General features: G+C 38.5%; 1 protein-coding gene across 3 annotated transcripts in view; it reads left to right on the forward strand.

Moving 5' to 3' along the window:
- SMARCA2 (SWI/SNF related BAF chromatin remodeling complex subunit ATPase 2) overlaps positions 1-13654 on the forward strand; it is a 113292-nt gene that overhangs the window by 75393 nt on the left and 24245 nt on the right. For all 3 annotated transcript variants that reach the window (XM_087716022.1, XM_087716021.1, XM_087716020.1), the window contains exons 24-28: positions 820-986; positions 3078-3241; positions 4016-4243; positions 8728-8805; positions 11464-11682. In XM_087716022.1, coding sequence (XP_087572148.1) covers positions 820-986; positions 3078-3241; positions 4016-4243; positions 8728-8805; positions 11464-11682 — 856 coding nt within the window. The remainder of the gene's footprint in view (positions 1-819; positions 987-3077; positions 3242-4015; positions 4244-8727; positions 8806-11463; positions 11683-13654) is intronic.

A 13654-nucleotide genomic window follows, 5' to 3' on the forward strand; every position in this document is an offset into this window, starting at 1 on the left:
ATTAGTTTGTCATGTCAAATTACACAAAGAAAATTGCCTTTTTTATATCTACAAATTCTAGGGAGAAAAAGAAATAACTAGTATTGTGTGTAAAGCGTGAAAATAGGGGGTCAAATATGTCCTCAGAAAAATCCAATCTACCAAAAGGTAATAGTTGAAGAGGTTGAAGAAACAATGTTCTGAACACTTAGAAAGTCTGTGGATAACAAACAAAACAGAAATTTCCATTCCTTCTATTTGTACTGAATACTGAAGTATTTCAATATTGAAATTCTGAAGTTTTTCTCTGTGAGAAGCCCCAGACCAACTAGGTGAAAAAGACTTTCAGACAAATATATGATTTATGGATTGAAAGTTTGGAAAGGGTAACTTAGGAAAATAATGAAATTTTGATGCAACCTGAGAAGAGAGAGATAATAATGTATAAATGTATTTATAATTGCTGTCAAGGAGATTGAAGGGTGCTTCTTTATAATCTTTATTTTACTTGTATTTCACTTTACTATTTTCTTTTCTCGTCATTCATTATTTTTCTTTATTCTATTTATTTTATCTTATAACTTTTATTTTGTTAAAAACATTGTTAATAATATATATATATTAAAAAGATTATTTCCAGACTTAAGGTATCTTTCCTTCTAAAACTAGTCGTCCCTTCCTTCCTTCGTCCCTCCCTCCTGGACAGTATTTAGTCTGTTTGCTTTTGCTTTTTCTGGATTTTGGGTTTAATTTTGGAAGATAGATTAGTGAGAGTTAATATAGACCTACACAAATAAAAGTAATTCTTGTGTGATTTTTTGTTTTTGTGTTTTGTCACAGAGCTGAGCTTTATCGGGCTTCTGGGAAGTTTGAACTTCTTGATCGAATTCTACCAAAGTTGCGAGCCACTAATCATCGTGTGCTTCTTTTCTGTCAAATGACATCCCTTATGACTATTATGGAAGATTACTTTGCCTTTCGAAACTTTGCTTACTTGCGGCTTGATGGTAATGTCCAGGATGAATCTAGAGTTCATTTATTTTAAAGATTATAATAGGAATACCTGTCAATTAATATGCTGTTAATAAACTAAGGTCTATTTTGTATTATTGTAACCGAGACTCTAAAGTTTGGCCATTAAAGCCATGTCTACAATTTTTGACTTTTATTACTTATTGCTATTGTCATTCAGTGATTGAGAACATTCTTTATTTGCTGGCACACTATTATTACAGCACAACAGACCTGTCAGCTTCTGAAATGGTGTTTCAACTTGTTAGCTTCCTATAAATGATATTGAGATACTTTACAGGGATCTTACAATCAAGACTAAGTTCACAAATGCTTCAAATATCATGTTCCTTTCATCCTTTCATTAGTTTAAGGCTGTCTTTCAAAATAATGTGGCAGAAATCTAGAAATTTTGCTGAAGTTGTTACATTCATTTCTCCAGTTCTCTAAAAGACTGTATTGTCAAATTCAAATATCCTTGATATTTCTGATCCAGCTTGGATTCTTCTTAGTCATTAATATTGATTAACATTTACTTCCATCTTAGGAGGTGATATTCTTAACTAAATAAAGGATTGAGGGGAGAAGTTTATTAAAAGGTTTAAAGCTAATTGCACAAACTACAATATGTCTTTATAGATGTTCCATGGCAGAAGAGATTATGTTTATGATTATATGATATGTATACTGTTCAATTAAATACTCTCCCTCTATTTGGTCACTGGCTAAAAGTGAAGGTTTTTTTCAAGAAAAGAAGAATATCGAGAAGTATGTTTAGCAAAACAAAACTGTTAGAAAAATAAAAATTAACTCTTCCCTAAAAGTGAGTTAGACAAACTGCCTTTGGCATCAGTGGTAGCGGGCTTATTGTACAGGAGGATTCTATCAAGTCAGCTCTTTGAGGAAAGATGTGAACTGCAAAAGCAATCTTGTCCTCCTAGCCCAACGTTACCTGGCCCATTTGAGTCACTCCTGATTACAGACACTTGTGGGGAAGGGGAACAGCTGCTCCTGCGGTGTGGTTATTCTTCAGGACAATCAGAACTTGCGTAAATAATAAGATTTACTTGAAATCATTTGGATTTGCTTCAAATAGATGTTCCACTTTCTTATGAGCAGAACATCTATGAATAACTTGCCTCTGCATACTATGCGAACAACTATAAAAAATATTGTGATCCACTTTAATGTTGTTTTCCAAACTAAAACAGAGGTGACATAGAAATGGCTGAAAGTGAGTATGTAAACGAATAAGCCACTTTTGAGAACTTGTTCTTGGGCGGTGTTATCAATAATCAATACATAAATATTACTTAGAGCAATGGAACAGCTTGCCTTCAGAAGTTGTGGGAACTTCATCACTGGAAGCTTTCAAAAAGAGACTCGACTGCCATCTGTCAGAAATGGTGAAGGGTCTTCTGCCTGGGTGGGGATTTAGACTAGATGACCTACAACTCTGTTAATCTGTTAAAATAATCCCAGAATCAGCAATATCAAATATCCTGTCTTTCATTCATGAACATGGAGCACCATCTATACTGCTGTCTCCTCCTCCTCCTTTTCCTCTAAACAACACTATAAAATAGGTTAGAGTGAGAAAGTGACTGGTCCAAAGTCACCAAAGTTTTTAAGGCTAAAAGTAGATTGGACCTTGGCCCTTCTCACCCCCAGGCCAACATTTTAACCACTACTTCAGATTGGCTCTCAAACATGATGGCTTAGAAATGAACTTTGCTGATTTTATCTTCATGTAATTAGTTAACAAATTTATTAGCGTCAGCTTCTTCACCAAGAACAGTTGTAATTCTTCAGTTAAGATGCCAACAAACTTAAAAATAGTTGTTCCTGAAGCTTTATCCAAGCAAAGCGTAAGAAGAAAACTACTGTTTATTACATTCAAATCACATATATTCTCGCCTGCAAATTCATTCTGTATTGCAGATAAAGGGAAGTGAGTCCCCAGTATAACTAAATCCTGGGATCAATATTGCAGATGTTTGAAAGTCTGGATAATGAGCAGATATTTTTAGGCTAGGAATTCCTGATTTCTTTTTTATTTACACTGTTTTTTGTGTTTTTTTTTTTAGGAACAACAAAGTCGGAAGATCGAGCAACTCTGCTGAAGAAATTCAATGAGCCCAATTCCCAATACTTTATTTTTCTGCTGAGCACAAGAGCAGGAGGTCTGGGTTTGAACCTTCAGGCAGCTGATACTGTGATAATTTTTGACAGTGATTGGAATCCTCACCAGGTAATTTATGATTCATTGTTCTTCTGTGTTGTTTTAAATCATTAGTAATAAATAAAACTTTCAGTGAATAGTAATGTGTTAGAGTACATCAAAGATGTTGAGTCCTTTCCCACCAATTTTCCTGGATTTATCCCCCCCTTTTTTTCTCTTTCCAACCACTATCAATTTAGCTGCAGATTGTGAAAGAAAATTTGCTAGGGTTCCCACCACTTAGAATACACCATTTGTAGGGGCTCTATGATAAAAGCTTTCTCAGTGATGGCTTATCTCCTCTGGAACAGCCTATACCCAAATAGATGGACCACTCCCACCATATTACATCTTTGAAGAGCTGACACACTGTATATCCATGAACAATAGTTGAGGTATCTTTTTTTGAGGTGAATAATATAACGTAGATGAACTCTAAAATACATCAGTGATCAATTTGATATATTAACCATAAATAAATTAATTTGAATTAAAATTGCAGAAAAGTGGAAACCAGTTATGATAGAAGAACATTCAAGCAACTATCACAATCTGATTGTGTGATTTATGCTGGCAGTTGGGAGATGTTGGTATAACAAGACACTCATCTTTCTTTAAATCATTGTATTATGGATCCAAGAATTCATTAATTGGAACTTTGAAGAGCTTCATGTATAAGAAGGTCTAGATTAAGGAATATTGATTATAGTCTATAGTGCTTTTCTGAATGTAAAATGTTGAGGATTATATTTTTCCTTGCCCAATTACTCCAATATTAGAAGTGTACCAAACGTATTTTTACAGGACTTGCAGGCGCAAGACAGAGCTCATCGAATCGGGCAGCAGAACGAAGTTCGAGTCTTACGATTGTGCACAGTGAACAGTGTCGAGGAGAAGATCTTGGCAGCTGCCAAGTATAAACTGAATGTGGATCAGAAGGTTATTCAGGCTGGCATGTTTGATCAAAAATCTTCAAGCCATGAACGAAGAGCTTTTCTCCAAGCCATATTGGAACATGAAGAAGAAAATGAGGTATTATACTAAAAAATCTCTGTTAAAAATAGATGTGCATTTCATTCTTACTCTTCCTAATTCCAGTATCCCCACACTTATTCACTTAGTTCTTGATTCATGCTCTAGTTCAGGGTGGTCAAACCCGCAGCCCATGGGCTGGATGCATCATGCGCTGGCCACGCCCAGTTTAGCGAAGAGGGGGAATCTCAGTATGTCACATGACGATGCTGTGACGACCCAAGTTTGATACCCTGCTCTATTTCCTAAGAGAACATTGAATCATGCTCAGGAACATCCCTGACCATCAATCTTAGCCAGAGCTGAAGAAGCATAATTAGTTCCACCAGAAGTGGAAAAGAAGTGAGGCTTTACTAACAGAAACAGAAGAGGTAGAGTCTGAACTGGCAGAAGCCCCAGACCCAGTGGTGGGATTCAAATAATTTACAACCCGTCTCTGCCCTAATGATTTCATCCAACAACTAGCTTACCAAACTGCTCAGAAACTTAACAACCGGTTCTCCCGAAGTGGTGCGAACTGGCTGAATCATACCACTGCTCAGACCTCTATAAACCCAGCAGTGGCTGTTGCTTTGCTTGCTACTCTCAGAGGAAGGAAATTTGAGGGTTGTCAAGTGATGCAGTTGCCTTTAAGCCATGCTACTAATCCAAGCTTGTAGAAGGAGCTGTAGAAAGTGACCAAGCCTACTGGGAATTGTTCAGCAATTGTTAAGCACTACCAGTTGAACTGTAACTTGTGGAAAAGGGACCAGGCCATCCTGCAAGATTCCTTTCATTCTCCTTAAAACCTTATAGCAAAGTTTCGTAGTTAAGAAACTGAATAATAAATGTCTTTTGATTAAACAGAAGGCATCAAATGGAGTCTTCTAATTTTAAATGTTTTTAATCAAAGCATTCAGGATATTAAAATAAAATAAAATAAACAGGATATTCTGATAGACGAATTCTATCTCATCAGAGCTGGTACTAGTTCGAACTAGTTCTCCTGAACTGGTAGTGGAAATCGCTGGTGGACCTGCCCTGGCTCTATTTTGTCCTATTTAAGGACATTTTTTGAGGAAAGCGCATCTGCTGGGCACGTGCGTGGACGCGTGCATGGACATTTGCGAACCTATAGGAAGGGAAGTGAAAACCACCCCTGTGTCTCATGCTATATATCATCCTTCTATGTGTCAGTGTGGAATTTTCCTTCTTGGGAGATAAATTGAGCTTCCCTAGAGCCGTGATGGTGAACCTATGGCATGTGTGCCACAGTTGGCACGTGGAGCCCTCTCTGTGGGCACGTGAGCCATTGCCCAGCTCAGCTCCACAGCTCCACCATGGATGCACGTGCACTGTCCACCAGCCAGCTGATTTTCAGGTCTCTGCAATGCATTCGGGAGACACGTACGCATGCACAGGGGGGGTGCAGCACCCTGGTTTTGGTCTCAGGAGGCTTCAGAGAGGGCTGCTAGGTCCAAAATGGGCCGTGGGGGTGTTGTGCGCGCATGCATGGGGGTGGTAAAAATATGGTTGTGCACTCGTGTAGGGAGCGGGGCACGCGTGGGAGTGTCACACACACATTATAGGTTTGGGCACGCTTTCAGCACGTGAGGACTAAAAGATTAGCCATCACGGCCCTAGAGCATACAAAATGGTGATAAAAGAAAATCGCAGAACATCTGTTGTTAATACTGTTGTTCAGAAAGATCTATGATTTAAAGGATCAGATTAAGCATCCAGGTTTCTGGATATATATTGTATTATTTTGTACTAAAAAGTTCAGAAGTTGTATATTTAGTATTTCGCTAGAGCTGCAGTAACCGTGCTGCAGGAATCTGGATGAACACTAGAAGGCAGCAAAATATTAAACTTTATGATGTTATGTGGCAGCCCTCTGATGATTGCATATATTTTTGCAACCCAGGAATGATAGCTCTAACTTTAACCGTTGACAGAAAGTGCGGAAAGGGATGTGTGAAATCTAATTAATGGATTATGAAAGTGGCACATGTTTGGAACATAGATATATCATTTCTCAAGAGACTCACTGGTTAAAGATGATGAGGATTATTTTAGCCAGGAGTTGAGTCTTTATTCTTGTTACAAAAATTGTTTCGTAGCTATAAATAAAAATGAAGTCAAAAAACATGACTGAATCGAAGCTGTATCAAATCCTTTAAAATGTTGGCCATTTGTGATGTGAAACAAGCAAGTAGCCCTCGCTTAACACTTGTTCAGTGGCCATTCAAAGTTGCACCGGTGCCGAATGAATGGTACTTAGGATGGGTCCTGGAAGTTCTGCCATCCAGGCCCACCTGCGGTCACATGACTGCAATTTGGCAGCACCCCACAGTCAAATGGGGTTTGCAACCTTCCCTGCTGGCTTATCGCAAGTGGGGAAGGCAGCAGGGAAGTTGGAAGTCTGGCAAGTCCCACCACCACCACCACCATGGCTTCCTTCTCCCCATGACATCCTTCTCTCATCCTCCCTAGGCTCACTCTTAATCGTGTTCTCCTTCCTGCACTCACATGCAGCTGCTCCTTCAGACTCCAGCCTGTGCACAGTCTCTGTGACCTAGGGCCGTGTTGGCAAACCTATGGCATGCGTGCCAGAGAGGGTACACAGCCTTTTCTGTGGGCACACACACCATCAGCAGCTGGTCTTCACAGGTGCTGGAGCAGTAGAAAACAGCCTGAAAACAGCTAAAAAATGGCCAAAGAACAGACCATTTTGGGGCTGTTTTCAGATCGTTTTGGGGGTTGGGGGGATGTTTCAGGCCATTTTTCGGGCTCGGTTTGGCCGAAAAATGCCAGAAAATGGCCTAGAAAACAACCAAAAAACAACCAAAAAAGGCATGTCCGTGCCAGCCAGCTGATCTTTGGGTTTCCAGCACTCTGGCACGCTCACATGCATGCACATTCACGTGTGTTCCGGTTTGAACCCTTGGTGCCAAAAAGGTTTGCCATCACTGTCCTTGGGCCTCCCCATAGGCCTGCAACAGCCCCATGCTCCCTAGGTGGTTCTCTGGCTACTTCCCACTTATTGACCCATGTATTTTGGAGTTACTCCATCAGTCACATGGCATTGCCCTTTATGGCTACAGGTAGTCCTTGACTTACAACAATTCACTTAGTGACTCTTTGAAGTTACAACAGCACTGAAAAAGTGACGTATGACTGTTTTTCACATTTAGGGCCATTGCAGCATCCCCAGGGTCATTTGATCAAAATTCAGATGCTTGACAACTGACTCATATTTATGACGGTTGCAGTGTCCCTGGGTCATGTGACCTCCTGACAAGGAAAGTCAATGGGGAAGCCAGACTCACTTAACCGTATTACTAACTTAGCAATGGCAGTGATTAACTTAACCACTGTGGCAGGAAAGATCATACAATGAGGCAAAATTTGCTTAAGAACTGTTTTACTTAGCAACAAAAGTTTTGGGCTCAATTGTGGTCATAAATCGAGGACTACCTGAATATAACTTAGCGTGAGCAATCCCAATTGTCATTGTAACCCAAGGACCACCTGCTTATATTCTCTAATAGACTCTCTCTAATGGTTTTTTCTAGTAGAAGACCAATGTCATGTCCCCATCGGAACCTGAATCTGTAGGGGAAGACAAGCCAGTCAGGCTAGGGCCTTTCAGGATTAGGATGGCTTGTAGGCAGGGAGAAACAGGGGCAGGATGACCAAGAGAGGCTAAGCAAGGGGCATGAGGGACAGAGCTCAGGCAAGGAGCAAGGACCACCCCCTCCTGATCCGAGAGCACGGAGAATGGAGAACAGCGGAAACTGAGCAGGCTACTCGGGAGAAGAGTACCCCTCCCCTTCTCACAAAGCACACCTGGGGAATGAGACTTATGGAGACTGCTGTGGGGAGGGCCATTTGTCAGGAACAAATGGTGAATTCCTGAAGTGTTGGGTGCTGATGTTTGAACTTTCCAAGAGCGCTTGCATTCTTTCTGGATTTCTGGACTAAAATTATCTGGATCCTTTGCTTCTTGAACTCCTTGATTTGCCCTGCTGGATTTGTTGCTGTGCAGCTGTGGTGAACACAGCACTGGGCTGGACTATTTGCAGCCAGAGGCTGCTTGAGGTGTGTGTGGGTGTTTGTTATCACTTTGCTCTGGGACTTGCCAGAAAGGTGGGAGCATTTTGGAGAAATTTGGAGCAATAAAGGGGTAGTTTGAACTGCCAGCTGCCTGTGTTATCTCTGTGCTGTGTCCCGGGTTATCGCAGCTAGTTTGGTGTAATGGTTAACCCATCGGACTAGAAAGTGGGAGACTGTGAGTTCTAGTCCTGTCTTAGGCACAAAACCAGCTAGATGACCTTCAGCAAGTCACTTTCTCACGAACAAAGGAAGAAAAGACAATAGCAAACCACTTCTGCAAACTTTGCCAAGAAAACTACACAGGCTTGTCCAGTCAGTCTCTTGAGAATCAGACATGATTGAATGAAAGAAAACAAAATTGTAAACATTTTTGTTTCTCTCTTTAGGAAGAAGATGAAGTTCCTGATGATGAGACTCTGAATCAGATGATTGCACGACGTGAAGAGGAATTTGATCTTTTCATGGTAGTGATGCATGTTTCTAATTGTGGATAGAATTGTTGCCTTGATAACCTTTATAACTCACTTTTTAATCTAGGGATGAATTCATTAAGGCAGAAAAGTGTGAAATCCCTAACACATAGGAATGTATGAAACAAAAGGACGCTCTAACAAATTGCATCTTTATGCCCTAGCTATAATCAAACTTTATAACTGCTTCTTTATGTTAAATAATAAGTGTGGGTGCCATTTCTAGCATTTCAGCACAGAATAGATTGAAACATCGTTTTAACTAGCAAAATTATTAGCATGAGTAGATCATGCTTTTTTTCAATATATATCAGTCAGCATAAACTAAATTAATTCTTTTTATGTCTTTCTACAAAACCTGAGTGAAATACAACTTATCTATTTATCGAATTAAAAACACTAATCTCTTATTAGATTAATAACTAGCCTTGAAATGCATTTCCCTATGTGTGCCACAAGAGGCTGCTCTGATACTTGCTGCTAATCCAACTGGTCCCTCTTCTTCACCTGTTCTGTTTGTTGGCTGCCTTTTAGTCTTTCTCATACTTCTTAGTGACAGATCTTGATCAGAGGAAATGAAAGCAAGAGGGAGAAAACAGTAGAGAAGCAATGAGACTTCTTTGAAGTGTTTGTTATCTATGTACTTTCTTGTTTGCTAAATTTATACAGCACTATTAAAAACATGCAGATTAAAAGAACCTTCCAACATAATAACAGATCGACAGTAATAAAATATTCTTTTTAAAAACGGAGGTTCTATATGATTATAGACCTAATGTTTATGGATTTTTTTAAAATTATAAATTCAGGAAATACTTTAAGACTGATGGATTAGTCAGAAGTCAAGAACATACTCTGTTTCTCGAAAGCCAGTACATTTTTTAGGGTTAATTAAAGATAGACTTGGGATGTATATAGAAGCCTGTCAAACTCCCAGCCCACGGGCCGGACACATCACATGCTGGCCACGCCCACCTGGTTTAGCGAAGGGGGAAGTCTCAATATGTCACATGATGCTGCCGTGACAACATGAGTTTGACACCCCTGCTGTATAGCCTAATAATATCACAGACTGTAGCAATACTGGGAGTTTTGGCCCATTTCCACATTAAGCTAGAATTTTCTTTTTCCCCAAAATTGTTGGAGATACCCTCTTCTTTTATGTGTCCTACTGTGAACTATTGCAATCATACAACCCCGGCCCCCCAAAGTCCTCTCTGTTTCCTTTTAAAAGGCCAATGTTATGGTAGAAGGGACAAAATGAACTGGATAATATTTTAGGATAGTAATATTATCCCAGTGAGTTAGGAGTGTATTGATCCATGCACATACATGCGCTAAAAAGTTTTATATTTAATAGGAAAAAGTAATATGTATAATATTATCAAAGATTGTTTTGGGTAAATATTTTTCATTGAAATAAAAGAATCTCTCATCTTCATTATTAATGAAAATGTTAGGCTTTAATTGACCAGTGTCTTTAGGCTGGGTGATTGATATTACTCTCAAACATTTCTTCAGGAGTGGATGTGATTAAAATATTTAAAGCTAAGCTCATCATTTATGGTGTTGCTATAGAAATGTCAGTAGAAGAATAACATTCTGTAATTTACTGATGTGTACATATTATGACAACGATACTCATTAGGAGTTTGTGTGCAGTGTGGTTGTTGTGCTGGTTATTTTGCCGATTAAAAGGAATTGAAGTCAAAATACTTTGTAAAACCTGCTGTAGGAAATACACAAGGACTTGAAAGTATAATTCCATTGTCTGGGCTGAAATTCTGTGACTATAATTATTTCACAATGGTAAGAATGGAATATATCCATATGGTTTTTCATATTGTGTTTGGTTAGTTAGTATGTAACACTAATTTGTGCATAAGCAAAAATGTGTGCACCCAAAACCTCTCTGCCTTGCACCTAACTTGAAGAACAGAATTTACTGTAGTTAAACTTTAATTTATTATTGTATGGAAATAAAAGTGGTGGAAAACAAATCAGATTAAATAATTATTGCTTTGAGATTTTTTTTGCTTAATAAACTTATATTTCTTTTTAAATAGTAATTCTCAATTTTCATTTATTGCCAAATTGAGCATCAGCTAAATTGATGAATCAGGAAAGGGAAAGCGAAGGGGTACAATTGGTGTCCTACTAAATTGTAGCCTAATTTACTTGGAAATCAGGTTATAGAACAGATTGCTGAAAAGTTGGGTGATGACAAAAGCTGTCATAGCTCTTAGTTTTGATATTACTTTAAAAGAAAATTATTGTGGAAGAACAGATGCTTAAAACTTAATATATACAAATAAATGAAATTCGTTGTTGAAGGGTCTTCGTACTTCTGCAAACTCTATTTCTCAGTCATTCTGATAATTCCCTCTTGTTTCTTGGTGCTTGCATTTTGGCTAAAATCCAGTATTAGAACAGCTGATGTATATAGCTTACTATTTTTAAGATATGCTTCTTAGAGTGAATGTTTAATTGCATTTCCTGTTCAGCAAATATTTCTAGTTCATGGTGGCATTGCAGAATTCAGGTTGGTCATTTGCTAATGTATGCATTGCAGATAATTTTACTGAGAAAATATAAATCCAGCATTTGTTTTGCCATCACCTTTCTTAAATATCATATTTATCACTTCTCCAGCGAATGGACCTGGATAGGCGCAGGGAGGATGCTCGAAACCCAAAACGCAAACCACGCTTGATGGAGGAAGATGATTTGCCATCTTGGATCATCAAAGACGATGCTGAAGTGGAAAGACTCACGTGTGAAGAGGAGGAAGAAAAAATATTTGGGAGAGGGTCCCGTCAGCGTCGGGATGTGGACTACAGTGATGCTTTGACAGAGAAACAGTGGTTAAGGGTATGTAAAATCTATTCTTTTCGGTATTAATTATAAGATATAAGAATACAAACTGGAGAATAAAATGAAATTGCCCTCTGAAGTGAACGAGTAATTGGGGGCACCTCTGTATCAGATACTATGAAAATTGTTTATCTTTGAGTATTTGGCTTTAATAGTAAAAACGTGCTCATCTAACTTTAAATTGAGTGGAACTGAAGAACTTTTAAATTGAGTGGTGTCAAAGAACTGTACAGGATGATCGGGAAGGAGACATTTTAATTGGTGTAGTACGAGTTTACTTTTACTTCCACATATTCATTCTGTGAGGGACTTTGCCTCTTCAGTAATTTAAAGAGTTTGTAAAGAATGATGACATTTTATTTAGGCAGAGAGAGTCAGGCAGCGTTTCCGAATGCAAATATTTTCATGTTAATTCCCTTCCTTTATGTGTATTTGTTTGTGTGCGTGTGGACGCAGATATAAAGAAACCTTTCTCTTGCCTTTGGATGGTCCATTTTGTCGTATTGCTGATGGGAAGATAGTTTTGTTAGCTGCAATTATGCTGATGAATAAATAACTTGATCCAGGAAGAAGTTTCAAGCAGTAAAGTTTGGTAGTTTTCAAGTAGTTCACATAGTTGCTCAGAGCTGAACAAAGAAAACTTTTGAGCAAATATACAGGGTGGTATTTGTATTGTCTGTATTGTAAATGTTTCTGCTTGGATTGTGTATTACATCAGGTGTAATTAGTTACATCTCTTAAGTGGATGCAATTTCTTGTGATATAGAAAACCATTGTTACATATTTGGAAAATGAATAAATACAGATAGTCCTCAATTTACAATAGTTTGTTTAGTAACCATTTGAAGTTACAATGGTGCTGAAAAAAGTGTCTTAAGACCATTTTTCACACCCATGACCACTGCAGGATTACTGTGGTCACATGATTAAAATTCAGATGCTTGGCAACTGACTCATATTTATGACAGTTGCAGTGCCCTGAGGTCAGGTGATCACCTTTTGCGACCTTCTGACAAGCAAACTCAATGCGGAAGCCAGATTCACTTAACAACCGTGTTACTAACAACTGCAGTGATTCATTTAACAACTGTGGTGAGAAAGGTTGTAAAATGTGGCAAAAATCACTTAATAACCATCTCTCTTAGCAATGGAAATTCTGGGCTCAATTGTAATCACAAGTCAAGGACTATCTGTATATCCCTAGAGGTTGGAAAACTCATTCTTTCTATATTTCCATTTTCTTATCCCTGCTAAACAATCCTGAAATCCCAAAATATGAACTTTTGCAATGAGCCATGAAGATTTATATCCTTGTCTCACCAGATGTTTTAGTTCTTCAGAGAATCTTTGTCATTGGGAATATGCCCGAATGCTCTTGCCTGTCAATTGCATTGTGTGATGGAACATCTGGGACTTACTTGCTTGGAGTTGATTGGGTGCTTGATGTAGATTGCATGATTGATATGGGGATAATTTCAACCAAATTATAACCCTGTCTAAAAAGGTGGATTTATCAGAGGCTGAATAAAAGACAAAGAAATGCTAGCTATTCATAAAATAGAAGTTCAGATATATGCGCAGAAGCAAAAGGCAGTGTTTTTACTTGCCATATAAACAGAACTGACCTACATGGCAGCATTCCAGAAGTAGTGAATCTAAAATGATTTGAAAAATAGCTGCTTGCAAGCTCAGCTAACACTTGTGATTCCTCTCATCCCTTAGGCACATAGGAAGCTGCCTTTTAAAAAATTAAATTGTGGTCTTTCTACTTCAGGGTTATTCCTCCCTTCATTGCTGGACTATACATCACCATCCACTAAGATTTCTTGCAGTTTGTTCTGAAGAACTCAGTCTTTCTTGCCCTTACTCTGGAGAAACGAGGGATTGTACTTGGAAGATTTATGTGAAAAGTGTGTGCTTAGCCTCAGAACAACAAAGTAAAACTATTTTTAATGCTGTACATCACTCA

This window comes from Thamnophis sirtalis, unplaced genomic scaffold (assembly GCF_051295495.1).
Source record: "Thamnophis sirtalis isolate CommonGarterSnake01/CBP01778 unplaced genomic scaffold, rThaSir2_p1.2 scaffold_5, whole genome shotgun sequence".
NCBI classification, from domain to species: domain Eukaryota; kingdom Metazoa; phylum Chordata; class Lepidosauria; order Squamata; family Natricidae; genus Thamnophis; species Thamnophis sirtalis.